The following is a 20,317-nucleotide window of genomic DNA, read 5'->3' on the forward strand; positions in this document are numbered from 1 at the left end:
GTACTGTATGTATATACTGTATATACTGTATGTAAGGCCCTGCTGAGAGCTCACCTCCTCCAGGACTCTCCTCTCTACCCAGTCTTGATGATCAGATTACTGCTCTCAACTCTACCCTTTCTACTCAGCTAGACTCGCTCGCTCCCCTTTCCCTTCGCCGCTCTCGCACCACTAACCCACAGCCCTGGATCACTGCCACTGTCCGCCTCCTTCGCTCTTATGCTCGAGCTGCCGAACGCTGCTGGCGAAAGTCTAAACACCATGCCAACCTCGTTCACTTCAAGTTTCTCCTTTCCTGCCTTAACTCAGCCCTCTCTTCTGCCAGACAAAACTATTTCTCCTCCCTTATTGACACCCATGCCCATCACCCCCGCCAGCTCTTCCGTACATTCAACTCCCTTCTCAGGCCCCCGGTTCCTCCCCCTCCTCCTTCCCTCACTCCCAACGATCTGGCCTCCTACTTCATTAACAAAATTAAATCCATCAGGTCCGACCTCCCCAAAGTCTCTTCCCCCCTTTCTCCAACCCCCCGGCTCTCAACACTCTCTGCTACTCTCCCATCCTTCCCAGCGGTATCCTCAGAGGAACTCTCCTCCCTCCTCTCAAGTGCTACTCCGGCCACCTGTGCTTCTGACCCCATTCCCTCTCATCTTATGAAATCTCTCGCTCCATCCCTTCTCCCCTCCTTAACTTCCATCTTCAACCGCTCACTCTCCACTGGTTCCTTCCCCTCTGCCTTCAAACATGCCCATGTCTCTCCCATCCTAAAAAACCCCTCTCTTGACCCCACCTCACCTTCTAGTTATCGTCCCATTTCCCTCCTACCATTCCTTTCCAAACTCCTTGAACGAGTTGTCTACACGCGCTGCCTAGAATTCCTCAACAACAACTCTCTCCTCGACCCCCTCCAGTCTGGCTTCCGTCCCCTTCATTCCACGGAAACTGCGCTCTCAAAGGTCACCAATGACCTCCTGCTTGCCAAATCCAACGGCTCATACTCTGTCCTAATCCTCCTCGACCTCTCAGCTGCCTTTGACACTGTGGACCACCCCCTTCTCCTCAACACGCTATCTGACCTTGGCTTCACAGACTCCGTCCTCTCCTGGTTCTCCTCTTATCTCTCCGGTCGTTCTTTCTCAGTCTCTTTTGCAGGTTCCTCCTCCCCCTCCCATCCTCTTACTGTGGGGGTTCCCCAAGGTTCAGTGCTTGGTCCCCTTCTGTTCTCAATATACACTCACTCCCTTGGTGACCTCATTCGCTCCCACGGCTTCAACTATCATCTCTACGCTGATGACACCCAGATCTACATCTCTGCCCCTGCTCTCTCCCCCTCCCTCCAGGCTCGCATCTCCTCCTGCCTTCAGGACATCTCCATCTGGATGTCCGCCCGCCACCTAAAGCTCAACATGTCGAAGACTGAGCTCCTTGTCTTCCCTCCCAAACCTTGTCCTCTCCCTGACTTTCCCATCTCTGTTGACGGCACTACCATCCTTCCCGTCTCACAAGCCCGCAACCTTGGTGTCATCCTCGACTCCGCTCTCTCATTCACCCCTCACATCCAAGCCGTCACCAAAACCTGCCGGTCTCAGCTCCGCAACATTGCCAAGATCCGCCCTTTCCTCTCCATCCAAACCGCTACCCTGCTAATTCAAGCTCTCATCCTATCCCGTCTGGACTACTGCACTAGCCTTCTCTCTGATCTCCCATCCTCGTGTCTCTCTCCACTTCAATCCATACTTCATGCTGCTGCCCGGATTATCTTTGTCCAGAAACGCTCTGGACATATTACTCCCCTCCTCAAAAACCTCCAATGGCTACCGGTCAGTCTGCGCATCAAGCAGAAACTCCTCACCCTGGGCTTCAAGGCTGTCCATCACCTCGCCCCCTCCTACCTCACCTCCCTTCTCTCCTTCTACTGCCCAGCCCGCACCCTCCGCTCCTCCACCACTAATCTCCTCACTGTACCTCGCTCTCGCCTGTCCCGCCATCGACCCCCGGCCCACGTCATCCCCCGGGCCTGGAATGCCCTCCCTCTGCCCATCCGCCAAGCTAGCTCTCTTCCTCCCTTCAAGGCCCTGCTGAGAGCTCACCTCCTCCAGGAGGCCTTCCCAGACTGAGCCCCTTCTTTCCTCTCCCCCTCGTCCCCCTCTCCATCCCCCCGTCTTACCTCCTTCCCTTCCCCACAGCACCTGTATATATGTATATATGGTTGTACATATTTATTACTCTATTTATTTATTTTACTTGTACATTTCTATCCTACTTATTTTATTTTGTTGGTATGTTTGGTTCTGTTCTCTGTCTCCCCCTTTTAGACTGTGAGCCCACTGTTGGGTAGGGACTGTCTCTATGTGATGCCAATTTGTACTTCCCAAGCGCTTAGTACAGTGCTCTGCACATAGTAAGCGCTCAATAAATACGATTGATTGATTGATTGATTCCCAGACTGAGCCCCTTCTTTCCTCTCCCCCTCGTCCCCCTCTCCATCCCCCCGTCTTACCTCCTTCCCTTCCCCACAGCACCTGTATATATGTATATATGGTTGTACATATTTATTACTCTATTTATTTATTTATTTATTTATTTTACTTGTACATTTCTATCCTACTTATTTTATTTTGTTGGTATGTTTGGTTCTGTTCTCTGTCTCCCGCTTTTAGACTGTGAGCCCACTGTTGGGTAGGGACTGTCTCTATGTGATGCCAATTTGTACTTCCCAAGCGCTTAGTACAGTGCTCTGCACATAGTAAGCGCTCAATAAATACGATTGATTGATTGATTGATTGATTCCCAGACTGAGCCCCTTCTTTCCTCTCCCCCTCGTCCCCCTCTCCATCCCCCCGTCTTACCTCCTTCCCTTCCCCACAGCACCTGTATATATGTATATATGGTTGTACATATTTATTACTCTATTTATTTATTTATTTATTTATTTTACTTGTACATTTCTATCCTACTTATTTTATTTTGTTGGTATGTTTGGTTCTGTTCTCTGTCTCCCCCTTTTAGACTGTGAGCCCACTGTTGGGTAGGGACTGTCTCTATGTGATGCCAATTTGTACTTCCCAAGCGCTTAGTACAGTGCTCTGCACATAGTAAGTGCTCAATAAATACGATTGATTGATTGATTGATTGATTGCAAAGGACTGTACTAAGCACTTGGGAAAGTACAAAATAATAAACAGGTACATTCCCTGCCCACAATGATCTTTCAGTCTAGAGGGGAAGAAAGACATTAATATAAATAAATAAACTACAGATATGTACATAAGTGCTGTGGGGCTGGGAAGAGGCAAGAATAAAGGGAGCAAGTCAGGTTGAAGCAGAAGGGAGTGGGAGAAAACGAAAGGTCTCTTGGAGGTGATGTGCCTTCAATAAGACTTTGAAGACGGGGAGAGTAATTGTCTGTCGGAGTTGAGGAGGGAGGGTGTTCCAGGCCAGAAGCAGGATGTGGGCGAGGAGTTGGTGGCGAGACAGATGAAACTGAGGTACAATGAGGAGGTTAGCATTAGAGGAGCAGAGTGTACAGGCTTGATTGTAGTAGTAGAGTAGCGAGGTGGGATAGGAGGGAGCAAGGTGGTTTAGTGCTTTGAAGTCAATGGTGAGAAGTTTCTGTTTGATATGATGTTGGATGGGCAACCACTGGAGTTTCTTGAAGAGTGGGGAAACATGTCCTGAATGTTTTTAGAGAAAAATGATCCATGCAGCAGAGTGAAGTATGGACTGGAGTGGGGAATGATAGGAGGCTGGGAGGTCAGTAAGTATGCTGATACAGTACCCAAGGTGGGATAGGATAAGTGACAGCATTAATGTAATAGCAGTTTGGATGGAGAGAAACGGGTGGATTTTAGCAAAGCTGTGCAAGTGGAACTAACAGGATTTAGTGATGGATTGAATATGTGGGTTGAATGAGAGAGAGGGATCAAGGATAACACCAAGGTTATGGGCTTGTGAGACAGGAAGGATGGTGATGCCATCTAAAAGGATGGGAAAGTGATAAGGAGGACAAGGTTTGGTGGGAAGACAAGGAGCTCTGTTTGGTACATGTTAAGCTTGAGGTGACGGGAGGACATCCAAGTAGAGATGTCTTGAAGGCAGGCGGAGAAGCAAAACTGCAGAGAGGGAGAGAGATCAGGGCTGGAGATGGAGATTTGGGTACCATCCACTGAGAGGTGGTAGTTGAAACCGTGGGAGGGAATGAGTGGGTGTAGTTGGAGAATTAGAAGAGGATCTAGAACTGAACCTTGAGGGACACAGTTAGGAGGTGGGAGGCAGAGGATGAGCTGGCAAAAGAGACTGAGAATGAGCAGCCAGAGAGATGAGGAGAACCAGGAGAGGGGCAGTGTCAGTGAAGCCGACGCTGGAGGATGTTTCCAGGAGATGGGGGTGGTCGACAGTGTCAAAGGCAGCTGAGAGGTCGAAGAGAATTAGGATGGAGTAGAGGCCGTTGAATTTCACTGGTGACCTTTGAGAGGGTGGTTTTTGTGGAGTGAAGGGGATGGAAGCCAGAATGGAAGGTATCAAGGAGAGTATTGGAGGAGAGGAACTTGAGACGGCGGGTGTAGACAATTCGCTCAAGGAGTGTGGAGAGGAATGGTAGGAGGGACATGTGGTGATGGTAGGAGGGACATGGGGTGATAACTGGAAGGAGCTGCAGGGTCAAGGGAGGGTTACATGAAAGTAAGGAGTTCTGTTTTGGACATGTTCAGTTTGAGATGTCGGCAGAAAAGCCAAGTAGAGATTCCCTGAAGGCAGAAAGGGAGAGAAATCTGGGTTGGAGATGTAGGTTTGGCTGTCATCCGCACAGAAGCCTTGGGAACAAATGAGGCCTTCAAGGGAGTGGGTATAGATGGAGAACAGAAGGGGACCCAAAATTGAACCTTGAGGGACTCCCAAGGTTAGGGGGTTGAGGGGAGAGGAGGAGCCCATGAGAAAGACTGAGAATGAGCAGCCAGAGAGATTGCCAGCCTTGGGCAAGTGACTCAATTTATTTGTACTTCAGTTCCCTCATCTGTAAAATGGTGATTTCTACTGCGAGGGAAATGGAGGAAATGGACTGCATCCAACCTGATTAGTTTGTATCTACCAGTTAAGTGAAATGCCCAAGGTCACACAGCAAGCAATTGGCAGAAATGGGATTAGAACCCAGGTCCTCTGATGCCCTAGTTTGTGCTCTTTCCACTAGGCACTGCTGCTGCTCTTTTTTTGTGTGGTATTTGTTAAGCACTTACTACGTGCCAGGCGCTGTACTAAGTGCTGAAGTAGACACAAGTTAATCAGGTTGGACACAGTCCCTGTCCCTCAGGGGGCTCACAGTCTTCATTCCCATTTTACAGATGAGGTTACTGGGGTGCGGAGAAGTGAAGTGACTTGCCCAAGGTCACACAGCAGACAAGGGGCAGAGTTGGAATTAGAACTCAGGTCCTTCTGATTCCAGGTCCATACTATATCTACTAGGCCATGCTGCTCTTGGGTGCAGATCTGCCCATAGCCACAGAATCATTCAAGACCAGCACACTAGTTGGAGTCTAGAACCTACAGTCCATTCTAGATTGTTTCAACCCCGGGCTGGCCTGGGTTGCCCTTTTTAAAAATAATAATAATACAGTAGTTATTAAGCACTTACAGTGTGCAGAGAACTGTACTAAGTACTGGGAAAGAGCACTCAGATGGCAATCAGATAGGGACCCTATCCCTTGAGGGGTTCACAGTCTATGACTATAGGTAGGCAGGGGAGGACTGGAGACAGGCATGTTACGAGTGATGAAACACTGGACCACTAAATAGCATGGAAGACAAGAACAAATACGCAATTCACAAAATAGAAACAACATAAAAACAAAAATTGATTTCAGGAAGCTCATGCCAGTACGGGGTTCCTCTTCTGCACTCTGTAGTTTGGTTAAAACTGTTATTTGCTGATGTTTGGTTGGCTGCTTTTGTGTTTTGAGGCTGTCAAATAAACAAATGGACTGGAAGACGAGTGCATTATTTAACACTGGGTGCTTATTGAACCCGGAGGAGACATTCACTCTCTCTTTCCCCAAACCCTCGATTTTTTTTTAAACAGTTACCAAAAGGTGAGTGACCACCAGTTGGGGGGAAGGGGTCTTCAGCAAGAGGCTTATCTTGCGGGGCTCTTTGTGAAGTGGACAGCGGCTAGCTAGGTTTTTATGCTTGCAAATTAAAACTGAAAAAAGAACGAATGACTTATTTTCCAGAACTGCTTCTATTACTGGGGATTTGCTGCTTGGCTTGCTTATTACATCAATCATCCTCTTTACACGCCTCCTTGTAAGTAACCAAATGGCCCTCAGTTCATATAATTTCTGAATGTTCTAGCAGTTCCCAGGCTCTTAATCTTACCTTGTTTTCTGATTGCTTTGCTGGTGTTTAGCCTATGGACAAAAGCAGATCAATTTTTCTCTGATCATGTTTCTTGTAAGTCTTCTACTTTTGACTCTTTCCTCTTCGCATATCCCATTGCCACTCTGGAGAACATTGGTGGGTGGAGGAAGGCGATGGGTGAGCAGAACCTGGGGTGAGAATGGTTGTGGGGATCCCAGCCCTCAGGCGGGGAAGGAACCTGGGGTCCAGATCCTCCCCAGCATCGCCATAGCCAAAGACTTCCCGAACCCAGGGTTGGATTTCCCGCAGGCCTGGCGGAGCGGAGGAGTCCAGGTAAAAATCCTGGAGTTAGACCAGAGCTCAATAAACCGATGGTCCCTTTTTTCAGGGAAGGTGCTAGGTATCTCCCTACCTTTTAACTAAAGCTGTAGGTGCAAATGGATTCTGGGTTTCACGAAAAACTGCCTCAAGTTCTGTGAGGCAGATGTGATTGGATCAGCCCCATGGACAATTTAATTAAGGGTCAAAATGTTCACAGTTTCCATCAAGACCTATTTTGTCATTTTGGGCAGGGCTTGCAGCGGAAGTCATCAGAAAGATGAATTCCACCCCTGTTCTCCTTCCACTTGTGTTTGGGTCAATTCTGGTTTTGTTTATTTTTTTTCAACAACTCTTCAGATCTCTCACCTCCCCGTGAGACTAGGCATTGGCCACTGTCTTGGTCGGGCATAGACCCAACCTCTTAATCATCATCAGGAAAGAAGGCAGTTGTTGCCTATTTCTTTTGGCCCTCACTATCAATCAATGGCATTTTTTGAGTGCTTACTATGTGCAGAGCACTGTACTGAGCTCTTGGGAGAGTACAGTGCAATACAGTTGATAGACAAGATAATAATAATTAATGTAATGCAATACTACATTAACATAATATAATAATTTGTTAAGTGCTTACTATGTACAAGGCACTGTACTAAGCGATGGTGTAGATGCAAGGTAATTAGATTGTGAGTCCCTGTCCCACAGGGGGCTCACAGTCTTAATCCCCACTTTACAGGTGAGGTAACTGAGGCACAGAGAAGTGTAGTGACTTGCCCAAGGTCACAGAGTAGACAAGTGGCAGAGCTGGGATTAGAACCCATGACCTTTTGACTCCCGGGCCTGTGCTCATCCACTACACCATGCTGCTTCTCAAGATCCCTACCCTCAAGGAACTTACATCCACAGTCTCCCTTCCTGTTCCCAAGTCCCAAGACAGCCTGGCTCCCAAGGGCAAGAGTTCAGATTGAACACTCAGCCTTTTGGCTTAAGGAATCAGTTTTGGAACCAGCCAGATCCCGTATGAGCTGGAATTCTGTCCAGGGTCAAATTGTATGCCAAACTCACGAACCATTACGTCTCCTCCCTCTTTCTGCCACCTGGGGAATTGTGTGGAGTCAGTGGGAGTGGAAAAAGAGATTGTGTTCATTCTTGGCAGCGCTTAGTTTGCTCTCAGGGGTGAATGACACGAAGCTTTTCCTTCAGGATAAAGAGCTTTTCAGGATAAACTCTTAAACTGAGTTGTCAGAGTCAGCAAATGATGATGAAAGTAAATATTTCCTCTTGTTTTTGTGTGTGTCTTGTAATGCAGTTGTGTGAAGCTGGGAATTTCTCCATTCATGTGGAGCTCAATAACTTAAGCGGCAATGGTAAGGGTTGACTGATTTTCTTTTTCTCTGCCTTTTTAGGAAATACAATGTAAAGCATAGTTGGGCTGGTCTGAAATGCCCTAGGCATTTTTCTCTCTTGGGATTTTAGCCGCGAACCCTGGGTGTTGGGAATTTCCCCTCCACCACCCGAAGGAGTGTAGAAAATGAGGGTGAAACCTTCCTTTAATACATCCCACACACCCAGTACACAGTCACCTGGGCAGAGCCTGCCCAGGGGCTATCTTGCTTTGATGCCAACTTTAAAGTTGCCCCCACCACACAAACCCAGGGGCAGTGAGGGAGATGGGCGGGACAAGGGCGGCTACTAGGTAGCCATCTAGGTTTGCCTGTGACTCTTTGGGTCTCCCCAGCCTCCGTGTTCTCTTGTCCACATAAGAAAGCATCTTAACCTCCCACTGCCATCTTTTGGAAGCCTCCGTTAAACATTAACATGCAGGTGACCTTCCTGGGGCTCTGGGGAAGGGTCATGCTGGAGCTCCATAGATTTAAAGGCTTGTACCCAGAAGCTGCTCAGTAAATAGTACATTTGTCTGGTGAGATGGTGCTCTTAGTGGGGGAAAAGGGTCACCAAACATGCCCATGTTGCACACTGTCTGTCTTTCTCTCTCTCTCATACTGAGGGCATCTCTGAATTCAGATTTGTGTCCTTTTTAATTATAATAACTGTTGGATTTGTTATTTATTTTATTTTGTTAGTATGTTTGGTTTTGTTCTCTGTCTCCCCCTTTTAGACTGTGAGCCCACTGTTGGGTAGAAACTGTCTCTATATGTTGCCAACTTGTACTTCCCAAGCGCTTAGTACAGTGCTCTGCACACAGTAAGCGCTCAATAAATACGATTGATTGATTGATTGATTAAGCAATTACTCTATGCCAGGCACTGTTCTAAGCACTAGAGAAGATACAAGATAATCAGGCTGGACATAGTCCCTGTCCCACATAGGGCTCACCGTCTTAAGATAATCATTTTGGACGTAGTCCCTGTCCCACATAGGGCTCACAGTCTTAAACCTCATTTTACGGATGAGGGAACTGAGGCCCCGAGAAATAATATGACTTGCCCAAGGTCACTCAACAGTCAAGTAGAAGATCAGGATTAGAATCCAGGCCCACGGTCTATTCAATGGCATCTTTTTACAATAGTATCACAGTTTTACCAGACTGACTCTTAATGGTTCCTTTCAATCCATAGGATCGAAGGCTCGCCTGATCCCATATCCAAACAAGAACCCATTCACCTGGCTCTTTTTCTTTGTCTCTTGCCCTAACTATACCTACGAGGTAGGTGCACGACGGGAGGCTCAGGTGAGCAAGTAGGTGTTTCAGAACAGATCAGGGGGTGGGTTAATAGCCCCCTTTTATAAACCCACAGGGTAGGTTGGCAGTGGGCTCCAAGACTAGTTGGAGAATCGTGCCACAACTAGCACAGACAGGGTGGCGATGAACGCATCCAGCATTGGCAGAGACAACAGTCGTAATGCTGTAATATCTGAAACCCGCAATCAACCACTCAGCCGTGGGGGAAATGAAACTGCGCTGTTTTGTGTGCGATTGATGCATTAGTGTTTAATTGTCTCCTGTACTTAAAAGGCAGCCTGAAGAGACATGAAATGAGAAACTGATGGTTTGCAGGCCAGACTCGATGCTGGCCTTTGGCCAGGAGAAGGGACGGTTGGGGATTTGGGGGAGGGAGGGGGACGAGAAACGGGACTCCTCCCGAGGCCTGGGCGAAAAGGCGTTTTTGTGTCTGTCCGGTTGTAGGTAGGGACGTGGATCAGTTTCACCATCATGACGCAGTGCGTGCCAGGTGAGTGACACTTTGGTTCTTCTCCCTCAAGAACGATCCCTTTGAGTTCTCTACCGCCTGTCGACACCCCCCAGTGCCTGACGAGGAATCCCCTGTGTGTGTGTGTGGCGCGTATGTGTATGTGTTTTCTGTTGTTCCTACAGTGGGATTATTCACCCTGATTGGTTTCATTCAGATGACCATCTGGGCCAAGGACAAGCACAGCACCTACATCAGAGAGTTCAAGGATTACCCAAGCTTCAGGACGCCAATCATCCCTTTCTTGCTGTAGGAAGCAAGCAATGGGAGGGCACTTCAGCGGACCTACAGGAAGGAGATCAGACGGGCTCTGATCGTCTCGGTTTTCTCGAAAGGCGGTGATCTCCTTGGCGGTTTTAAAAATTAATCGATTGGCAATAATTCTCTCAAGACAGCCAAGGCCCGGTGTTGAGGGTAGGGTCCAGAAGCTGGGGTAGTGGAATAAACCATTCACACGGGTGCAATAGATCCATGTAGAGCAGAAAGCTACACTTCTCTGGGGTAGTTCTAACTCACGGGCGTTTTAGAGGCCCGGGTGAGTTGGTGTGGCCTTACTATCTCACAAGAAATGGAAGCTTTCCTGATTCAAGGCCTCTTGGAGGTGAGAATTCCCTTGAACATGGGTTGTGGAGGAGGGGGAGACAGGGAGGAGGCAGAGGGATGCCCGAAGCCAGAGGGAGGAGGACAGCACACTCTAGCCCCATGGCCACCAGGCCCAGGAGACGACACGAGCCGTGTTAGTTGGTTGACTTGCCAGCGTGGTGGCCAGTGCAAGTGTGGAAGCTGTGGGGAGGAAAGAGAGAGGGGGAGAAAGAGAGAGGAAGATGGGGGAGAGAGAGAGAGAGAGAGAGAAGGAGAGAGGGAGAGACGGGGAGAGAGAGAAAGGGGGGGCAGAGAGAGAAAAGGAGAAAGAAGTGTGGGGGCGAGGAGAAGCAGAGAGATGGACTCATTTCATTCCAAGTAGCTTGACATGAGGTGAAACATCAAAGGATGCTGCCATAACTAGACAGGAAGCATTTGCCCGGTCATCTAATTCAGGACCAGCTGACATCTTGGCCTGAACAACCTCTGTTGGGATGAACCCTAGACGGCACTGAAATTTGAGGCCTAGATCACCTTCCGGGAATGAGCACGCCACTTCATATGGTTATCATTCAGACCAAGGCTGCCCCTAGATTTTTATGCCCGCTTGGAAAGTCCATTTAATCTATGGAAATGTGCCAAATGTGGTTCTGGTGGATGGGCAGCGTGGCTCAGGGGAAAGAGCATGGGCTTTGGAGTCAGAGGTCATGGGTTCAAATCCCGGCTCCGCCACTTGTCGGCTGTGTGACTTTGGGCAAGTCATTTAACTTTTCTGGGCCTCAGTTACCTCATCTGTAAAATGTGGATTAAGACTGTGAGCCCCACGTGGGACAACCTGATCACCTTGAATCCCCCCAGTGCTTAGAACAGTGCTTGGCACATAGTAAGTGCTTAATCAATCAATCAATCAATCAATCAATTGTATTTATTGAGCACTGTACTAAGCGCTTGGGAAGTGCAAGATGGCAACATAAATGCCATCATTATTATTATTATTAGTTGGGGTCACATGGCAAAGGCAAGGGGAGATGGGTTAATGATCTGTCTTCTAAAACTGTGATCCTTGACCAGTTTTCATAAAACAAACCATGATGAAACTGTCCGCCTGGATCCTCCGAAAGGCCGATAGCCGCGCTTTGTTGAACTGCGGCAGAACGATCGCTGGTTTTTGACCCAATGCCTTCTGCCCTCGCTCACAAGGCTATGAAATCCTCCAGCCCGACAACCTTTCTGATTTTCCACCTCTTGTTCAGGGCTCAGTTAGAAAGGTTTTGTATAAATCTGTGCAAGAAACTATGGCGATCTTGTCCATAGGTCATTTTAAAGAAAACTATTATACAGCGATGGAAAATTAACCAGGAAATGTAAGTATGGTTTGTTTCATGACAGATTTATTTACCTAAAAGTGCTGCACATGAGGATTTTTGCAATCATTTGTAAAGAGAGAAAATATGCAAAAGTCGAAGCTGCGTTATAAACTCAGTAACCAGCTACGGAAACACAAGATATTTCGGCTGCTATTTTGCAGTAGGGGCCTAAATTTTCATAATTCTTTTGTATAATTAAATTCAAAAGTGGGGGCTTACATTTCAAATAAAAAAAAATAGTTACATCCACTCTGGGAAACCAAAATCCAGAATTCATTGCTGCATATCAAATGCTAGCAGGGTCCCTGGCTTGGTTGGGCCCGAGGGTATTCAGTCACTGATGCTGGAAGAGGAAAAAAGGATGAGTGTGGAAATGGAAACAGTTATTGTGAATTCCAGTAAATCCTTTTGGCTGTTAGATGTTGCGCTCTGAGTTATGAAAGGAATAAAGCACGGTGACTGGCTTTTGGACCTGTTATTCTCTAATGGTTCAATCGGGGACAGAAAAATCAATGTATGCAAACTGGTAGCTGGCCAACATCAGCCAGAGCTTGGCAGGGCCGGGCTTGTCGGCAGGGCAGGGAAGGGCACGGCTTCATGGATGTCGAGGTCTTGTCTTCCCTGCTGTTGCTGGGAACAGATCCTCGGGGTGACAGTGAGTTCTTTCCCTCAGAGGACAATCATGGAGTGAAGAAAAGCGTGGCTCAGTGGAAAGAGCCTGGTCTTGGGAGTCAGTGGTCATGGGTTCAAATTCCAGCTCGGCCAATTGTCAGCTGTGTGACTTTGGGCAAGTCACTTCACTTCTCTGGGCCTCAGTTACCTCATCTGTAAAATGGGGATTGACTGTGAGCCCCCCGTGGGACAACCTGATCACCTTGTAGCTCCCCCAGCGATTAAAACAGTGCTTTGCACATAGTAAGCACTTAATAAAGACCATGATTATTATTATTATTAAAAGAGTACAGTGGGGAGGGACTCAAGCCTAGAATTCAAGGGAAAGATTTTATCAAAATGGGGTGCCTGTGGTATCCGGAAAGCTAGTGGAAAAGAGCACGGAGCTGGAAGTCAGAGGAACTGGGCTGTAATCCCAGCTCTGCCATATGCCTTCTGTGTGACTTTGTGCGATCTTTTCTGTGGCTTGGTTTCCTCATCTGAAAAATGGGGATTATATCCTACTCCCTCCTACTTAGACTGTGAGCCCCATGTGAAGAACTAGGATTGTTTCCAACCTGATTATCTTGTACCGACCCTGTCGCTTAGAAGTGCTTGTCCCCACTTTTTCATTTTAAAAAGACTTTGGTTCTTCGGGGGAAGGTAAGATGCGTTTATTCCGTACATGTGCGTGGGGGGTTTTCTACAGAGGAGGTCTCCAGCCCACCAACAGCCCAGTTTAGGACGGTCTGGGAGCAAAGCAGGGCAGGGCAGGACTTTGCCAGGTTTGGGCCTGAACGGCTGTTGAGGAGTGTCAGGGACATCTGTCAACACCTGCCACCAGTTAGCTCTTATTGTCTGAGATGGTGGCTTTCTTGCTGGGACAGTTGACGTGATTGCATCCCTGGGGATGCCTCCCTCATCAGAAGCTCTGGAACCTGCATTTCTACAGGAAAAAACTATATTCTCAAGGCCTGTTCGAAGCCTGGGCTCGAATTCCTCTGGTCCCAGGAGGAAGCCTTGGTGGGGGCGTGGAGAAAACAGGGGCAGCTCGGGGTGGGAGAGTGCTGATCAGGGGTCCCGCCTCTCAGGGAAAGAATGGTTGGGGAAGCACATCTGTCCAGCTAGCAGCAGGAGCGGGGAGTGGAATACAGTACTGGCAATGGCCAACAAATTGTATGTATTGAGCACCTCCAGTGTGTAAAGCCCTGTACTAAGCACTTGAGGGGGTACAACACAATGACGGACGCGATCCCTGCCCTTGGGATTAACGAAACCATAAAATGAAGATCGGGGAAGACGTGGAGTAGGGGAGTTCATGAAAACTCTAGAGGGCTTTTGGTTTTTCCCTAAATCCTGCCACTGACAGGAAATAACATGGTAAAGAACTACGGGAGGGGTGAGGATATGTGCTTAGGTACTACGTGTGTGGGTGTGTGTGAGTTTTTGCTCTCTCCTCCCTGTAGAAAGCCAAATTGGAGGGAAAGGAAGCCCTCTTTGGGGCCACAAAATGTCCCTTGTTTAAGTGTGCCTTCAAAAAAGAGCTGGCCCTTCAGGGATAAAGCAGCTTCTCTTGTGCTTCTTAGGATTAGGTGTGGGCACTTATCCTGAACTTTCTCTCCCAGTACGTGCACCAGTATGTTTACCACAGTTCCATCTGCACGTGTAGATATACATATATATATATATATAGATAGATAGATAGATATAGATATAGATATATGTATAGAGTGTGTGTTGTGTGTCTGCCCCACATCCTGGGCACCTGTGAGGGGCCGAGACAGTCCTACCGGCTGCCTGGAGTCCCTGGACGCTCCGGTGCTGGATTTACGCCGGGGCCTGTGCGGGGGCGGGAGAGACCGGGGCTACCTTGGGGTCTCGCCTGGCTCCAGCTACACGGGGATGCAGGGGGAGGTCGTCCTCTTCCGTCTGCTGCTTAGCAAAGCTCACAAACACCTGTGGGGAAGGCAATGAGGGTGAGGAGCGGGGAGAGTCGGAGGCCTGACCTGAGTTCCTTTTCAGGGGCCAGTCGCTGATTTTCATCTCCCACACTGGGGCGGCCTCATCGGTCACTCAATAGCTCGCTGTTCCCGACTGGAGACTTCTAGACTGTGGGCCCGTTGTTGGGTAAGGGCCGTCTCTATATGTTGCCAACTTGTACTTCCCAAGTGCTTAGTACAGTGCTCTGCACACTGTAAGTGCTTAGTAAATATGATTGAATGAATGAATGAAAAAGCGGTGTGGCCTAGTGGAAAGAGCAGGGCGTGGGAGTCAGAAGACCTGGGGTCTAATCCCGGCTCCACTACTTCTCTGTTCTGTGACTTTGGGCAAGTCACTTCTCTGTGCCTCGATTTCCTCATCTGTAAATGGAGATTAAATCCTACTCCCTCCTCCTTAGACTGTGACAGAGGCTGGGTCCAGTCTGATGACCTTGTAATATAATAATAATAATAATAATAATAATAATAATGGCATTTATTAAGCACTTACTATGTGCAAAGCACTGTTCTAAGCACTGGGGAGGTTACAAAGTGATCAGGTTGTCCCACAGGGGGCTCACAGTCTTCATTCCCGTTTTACAGATGAGGGAACTGAGGCTCAGAGAAGTTAAGTGATGGGCCCAAAGTCACACAGCTGACAATTGGCGGAGCAGGGATTTGAACCCATGACCTCTGACTCCAAAGCCCGGGGTCTTTCCACTGAGCCACACTGCTTCTCAGACCTTGTAGCTACCCCTGCACTTAGTACAGTGCTTGGCACGCGGTAAGTGGTTAAGTATCATGATTATTACTCAGTGATAATATTACTCATCATGGAGATCAGGACTCAGTGTAATGATGATTTTTTTTAATGGTATTTGTCGAGTGCTTACTCTGTGCCAGATTTGGGGGTAGATACAAATTAATTAGGTTGGACATAATCCATGTCCCATATGGGGCTCACAATCAATCCTCACTTTACAGACGTGGTAAAAAAGGCACAGAGAAGTTAAGTGACTAGCCCAAGGTCACACAGCAGCCAAATGGCAGGACTGGGATTAGGGACGCTGCAAGGCTTAGTGTAGAGAGCGCAGGCCTGAGAGTCAGAAGAACTTGAGTTCTAATCTTGCCTCTGCCACTTGCCTGCTGTATGAACTTGGACAAGTCACTTAACTTCTCTGGGCCTCATTTGTAAAATAGGAGTTAAGACTACAAGCCCCATGTGGGACATGGACTGTGCCCAACCTGGTTAACTTCTATTTGCCCCAACACAGATCTGTCTGGCACATAGTAAGCGTTTAACAAATACCACTGGAAAAAACCCAAGTCCTTCTGATTCCCAGGCCTGTCCTCTATCCATGCTGCTTCTCTAATTTCCCTGACTTCTGCTCGGTTTTTTTGCCTCTTTGTCTCTGACAAACCCTTCGTTCCTGCAGCTAGGACTACCCACTACCCTAGATCCTTTTGGAGGCAGGGAGATCTCAACAAACAGGCCCCTTAAGTACAGAATAGGACATCATTTCAGTAAAATATCAAGCCTGCTGATTGAGGGATTCATTTCCTTTCAACAAGGGATAGACTAACCAGCAGAATTCTGAATTTTTCCCTCCAGGGCTTTCTCTGCCCCGCTCCGGGCTAAGAGAAGCACTTGGTCGGGGAAACCAGTGTGCTTAGTGGAAAGAGCCCCGGCTTGGGAGTCAGAGGCCATGGGTTCTAATCCCGGCTCCGCCACTTGTCAGCTGTGTGACTCTGGGCAAGTCGCTTCACTTCTCTGTGTGCCTCAGTTACCTCATCTGTAAAATGGGGATTAAGACTGTGGGCCCCATGTGGGACAACCTAATTACCTTATATCCACCCCATTGCTTAGAACAGTGCTTGGCACCTAGTAAGCACTTAACAAATACCATCATTATTGTTATTATTTTGATTATTATTCACTCACTTGGTCCAATGTGGTCTGGGTGAGGGAATACTCTTCGATGTTCAGGCTGTCTTTGTTGGAGATGAGCAGCTGGAAGATACGGGCCAGCGAGGAGGAGGAAGAGGAAGAGGAGGAGGAGATCTGGTACTGCAATGTGTTATAGTGTCGCTCCATCTGGACGCTGCCGGGGAAATGCGTCTGCAGGAACTGCTCCACCGCGGTCAGGTCGGGCAGCAACCCCGACTTAGGTGGCTTGATTTTCATCGTGACGACGTAGCCATCTCCGAACCTAGGAGGGTATTGCAGAGGAGGGGGGTTACGTGTGTGGAGGGATAGTGGGGAAAAGCTGCTCTCTTTATAATAATAATAATAATAATAATGGCATTTATTAAGCGCTTACTATGTGCAAAGCACTGTTCTATGCGCTGGAGAGGTTACAAGGTGATCAGTTTGTCCCACGGGGGGCTCACAGTTTTAATCCCCATTTTACAGATGAGGTAACTGAGGCCCAGAGAAGTGAAGTGACTTACCCAAAGTCACACAGCTGACAATTGGTGGAGCCGAGATTTGAACCCATGACCTCTGACTCCAAAGCCCGGGCTCTTGCCACCACGCCATGCTGCTTCTCTATGATATTTGTTAAACACTTACTATGTGTCAAGCACTGTACTAAGCGCTGGGGTAGATACAAGTTCATCAGGCTGGACACAGGCTCTGTCCCGCGTGGGGCTCACAGTCGAAGTCGGAGGGAGAACAGGTGTTGAATCCCCATTTTGCAATCGATCCATCAATCAGTTGTATTTGTTGAGCACTTGCTGTGTGCAGAGCACTGTGCTAAGCACTTGGGGGAGTACAATATAACAGAGTTAGTAGGTATGTTCCCTATAGATGAGGCCTTCCCACACTGAGCCCCCTTTTTTCTCTCCTCCTCCCCATCCCCCCCGCCCCACCTCCTTCCCCTCCCCACAGCACCTGTATATAATTTTGTATAGATTTATTACTCTATTTATTTTACTTATATATATTTACTATTCTATTTATTTTGTTAATGATGTGCATCTAGCTATATTTCTATTTATTCTGATGACTTGACACCTGTCCACATGTTTTGTTTTGTTGTCTGTCTCCCTCTTCTAGACTGTGAGCCTGTTGTTGGGTGGGGACCGTCTCTATCTGTTGCCAACTTGTACTTCCCAAGCACTTAGTACAGTGCTCTGCACACAGTAAGCGCTCAATAAATACGATTGAATGAATGAATGAATGAGAGCTCAGCAGTGGGAAGAGTGAGTCAGCTCAGGGCAGTGCGTCTCCCACAGAGGAGGTTCAGAGAACAGAGAAGCAGCATGGCGTCATGGATAGATCATGGGCCTGGAACTCAGAAGACCATGGATTCTAATCCTGGCTCTGCCACTCGTCTGTTGTGTGTCCTTGGGCAAGTCACTTTACCAAATACCAAAGTCACTTTACTTCTTGGTGCCTCAACTGTAAAATGGGGATTGAGATTGTGAGCCCCACGTGGGACTGTGCCCAATTCAATCTGCTTGTATCCACTTTAGCGCTTAGTACCGTGCTTGACACGTAGTAAGCACTTAACAAATACCAAGTACCAAACATTGGGGGCTGACTGACCGACGAGGCGGGCTAAGGCTTGCCCCCGGTGGCTCTCTCCTTACTTATATTTGAGGTGCTGAATGGTGCCCAGGCACTGGAACGTCCCTTTCACCATGATGGCCAGTCGCGTGCACAGGGCTTCGCATTCTTCCATGCTGATGGCGGGAGGAAGAGTTTCAGGTGTGAGAGGCAGATGAGGAGAAGGAGGAGGTCCCCATGCCTAAACTTGCCATCTTCCCTGCCCCATTTCCTGCCTATCTTCCATTTCCTCCCTTCTTCCCATTCATCTTTCGCTCCCCTCTCCTCACATCTGACAGTTTCCCTGACCCCTGAATCCCGCCCATCATCTTCTCCCCCTTCCCTTCTCTCCTCCTCTTCCCACTCTCCCCCATGCCCTCCCTCCACATTCCCCACCCCCTCGCCCACCATCTTCTCCATCCTTCTCAGCCACCATCTTCCCCATCCACCATCTTCTCTGTCCTCCTCTTCCTGCCCACCGCCTTCTCCCCATTCCCTCCTCTCTTCCTCTTGCCACACTTCTCCACATCCTCCCTCCCTCCCTCCTGCCATCTTCCCCACCCACCATCCTCCCTCCTCTCATCCCCATTCCTTGTCGCCCAGGGCCCGGCTGGGAAAATGACCACCACCTGTGGGATGTGAACACGACCGCTCTCCCTTCCCTGATGATGTTAACGATCGTGTTCCACAGCAAGCGGCGTGACAGCGGATCCATCCCTGTTGTGGGCTCATCCTGAGGATGTTTGAACAAAAATGGGGGGAAAGGGGCTGTAGTGAGTAAATAATGAATCCATCAATCAATCAGTGGCATTTATTAAGTGCGTACTATGTGCAGAGCACTGTATTAATCGCTTGGGAGAGTACAATACAGCAGGGTTGGTAGGCGTGTTCCCTGCCCACAATAAGATTACAGTATACAAGGGCAGACAGGGATGTGGACTGAACTTTTTTTCAGAAACATGATCAGGGGAGCAGAGTTAGGTGTGGGCTGGAGTGGGGAGAGACAATAAGCTGGCTTCTGTTGGCCTGGGGAAAGAGCACAGACTTCGGAGTCAGAGGATCTGGGTTCTAATTCAGACTCCATCACTTGCCTGCTGTGTGACCTGGGGCAAGTCTCTTAATTTCTCTGGGCCTCATTTTCCTCATTTGTAAAATGGGGATTAAATGCCTGTTCTCCTTCCTACTTAGACTGTGAAACTCCAGATGAGTCAGGGACTGTGTCTGACCTGATTATTTTGTATCTTTTATAGAGCTTAGTATAGGGCTTGGCACATTCCCCGTGCTAAACAAATACAGCAGTTGTTATTCAGTCGATCAATCAGTGGTATCCACTGAGAAGCAGCATGGCCCGGGGGAAAGAGCACGGGCTTTGGAGTCAGAGGTCATGGGTTCAAGTTCCGGCTCCCCCACTTGTCAGCTGTGTGACTTTGGGCAAGTCACTTCACTTCTCTGTGCCTCAGTTACCTCATCTGTAAAATGGGGATGAAGTCGGTGAGCCCCCCCGTGGGACAATCTGATTACCTTGTAACTTCCCCAGTGCTTAGAAGCACTTAATAAATGCCATCATCGTTATTATTATTATTATTGTTATTATTACTGTATGCAGAGCACTGTACTAAGTGCTTGGGAGAGAACAGTATAACAGAGTCAGTCAGTTGTATCTACTGAGCGCTTATTGGGTGCAGAGCACCGTACTAAGCACTTGGGAGAGTGCAATATAACAATACAACAGACACATTCCCCGCCCACAACGAGCTTACAGTCTAGAGGGGGAGACAGATATTGATATAAATAAACTACAGATACATACGTAAGTGCCATGGGGCTGCGTCAGGGGATGACTGCGTCGAGGGATGAATAAAGGGAGCAAGATAGGATTCATTCATTCATTCAATCGTATTTATTGAGCGCTTATTGTGTGCAGAGCACTGTACTAAGCGCTTATTTTTTTTTCTGAAATTCAACACAGAAGGGAGTGGATGAAGAGGAAAGGAGGGCTTAGGGAAGGTCTCTTGGAGGAGATGTGCCTTTAATAAGTTTTTAAAGGTGGGGAGAGTGATTGTCATCAGATATAAGGAGGGAGGATGTTACAGACCAGAGGCAGGATGTGGGGGAGAGGTTGGCGTGAAACAGAAGAGATGGAGGTACCGTGGGAAGGTTAGCATTAGAGGAGCAAAGTATGCAGGCAGGGTTGTAGTAGAGTAGTGAGGTGAAGTAGGAGGGGGAAAGGTGACTGACTGCTTTAAATTCAATGGTGGGGAATTTCTGTTTGATGTGGGGGTGGAGGGTCTTGAGAAGTGGGTAAATATG

At 48.2% G+C, this 20,317-nt stretch overlaps 2 protein-coding genes across 2 annotated transcripts in view; one reads left to right on the forward strand and one right to left on the reverse strand.

Annotated features, from left to right (window-relative positions):
• LOC119926671 (very-long-chain enoyl-CoA reductase-like) overlaps positions 1 to 10,227 on the forward strand; it is an 85,524-nt gene extending 75,297 nt beyond the window's left edge. The window contains exons 8-13 of the mRNA XM_038744934.1: positions 6,222 to 6,294; positions 6,398 to 6,441; positions 7,976 to 8,033; positions 9,246 to 9,334; positions 9,815 to 9,860; positions 10,004 to 10,227. Coding sequence (XP_038600862.1) covers positions 6,222 to 6,294; positions 6,398 to 6,441; positions 7,976 to 8,033; positions 9,246 to 9,334; positions 9,815 to 9,860; positions 10,004 to 10,131 — 438 coding nt within the window. The 3' untranslated portion in view covers positions 10,132 to 10,227. The remainder of the gene's footprint in view (positions 1 to 6,221; positions 6,295 to 6,397; positions 6,442 to 7,975; positions 8,034 to 9,245; positions 9,335 to 9,814; positions 9,861 to 10,003) is intronic.
• A 3,954-nt stretch (positions 10,228 to 14,181) lies between these two features.
• ABCA4 (ATP binding cassette subfamily A member 4) overlaps positions 14,182 to 20,317 on the reverse strand; it is a 249,212-nt gene continuing 243,076 nt past the window's right edge. Inside the window, exons 46-49 of the mRNA XM_038745065.1 lie at positions 18,637 to 18,740; positions 18,052 to 18,144; positions 16,400 to 16,667; positions 14,182 to 14,434 (exon numbers count right to left, since the gene is read on the reverse strand). Of these exons, the coding sequence (XP_038600993.1) occupies positions 14,306 to 14,434; positions 16,400 to 16,667; positions 18,052 to 18,144; positions 18,637 to 18,740 (594 nt within the window). The 3' untranslated portion in view covers positions 14,182 to 14,305. The remainder of the gene's footprint in view (positions 14,435 to 16,399; positions 16,668 to 18,051; positions 18,145 to 18,636; positions 18,741 to 20,317) is intronic.

The sequence above is a fragment of the Tachyglossus aculeatus genome, chromosome 4 (genome assembly GCF_015852505.1).
Source record: "Tachyglossus aculeatus isolate mTacAcu1 chromosome 4, mTacAcu1.pri, whole genome shotgun sequence".
In the NCBI taxonomy this organism is placed as follows: domain Eukaryota; kingdom Metazoa; phylum Chordata; class Mammalia; order Monotremata; family Tachyglossidae; genus Tachyglossus; species Tachyglossus aculeatus.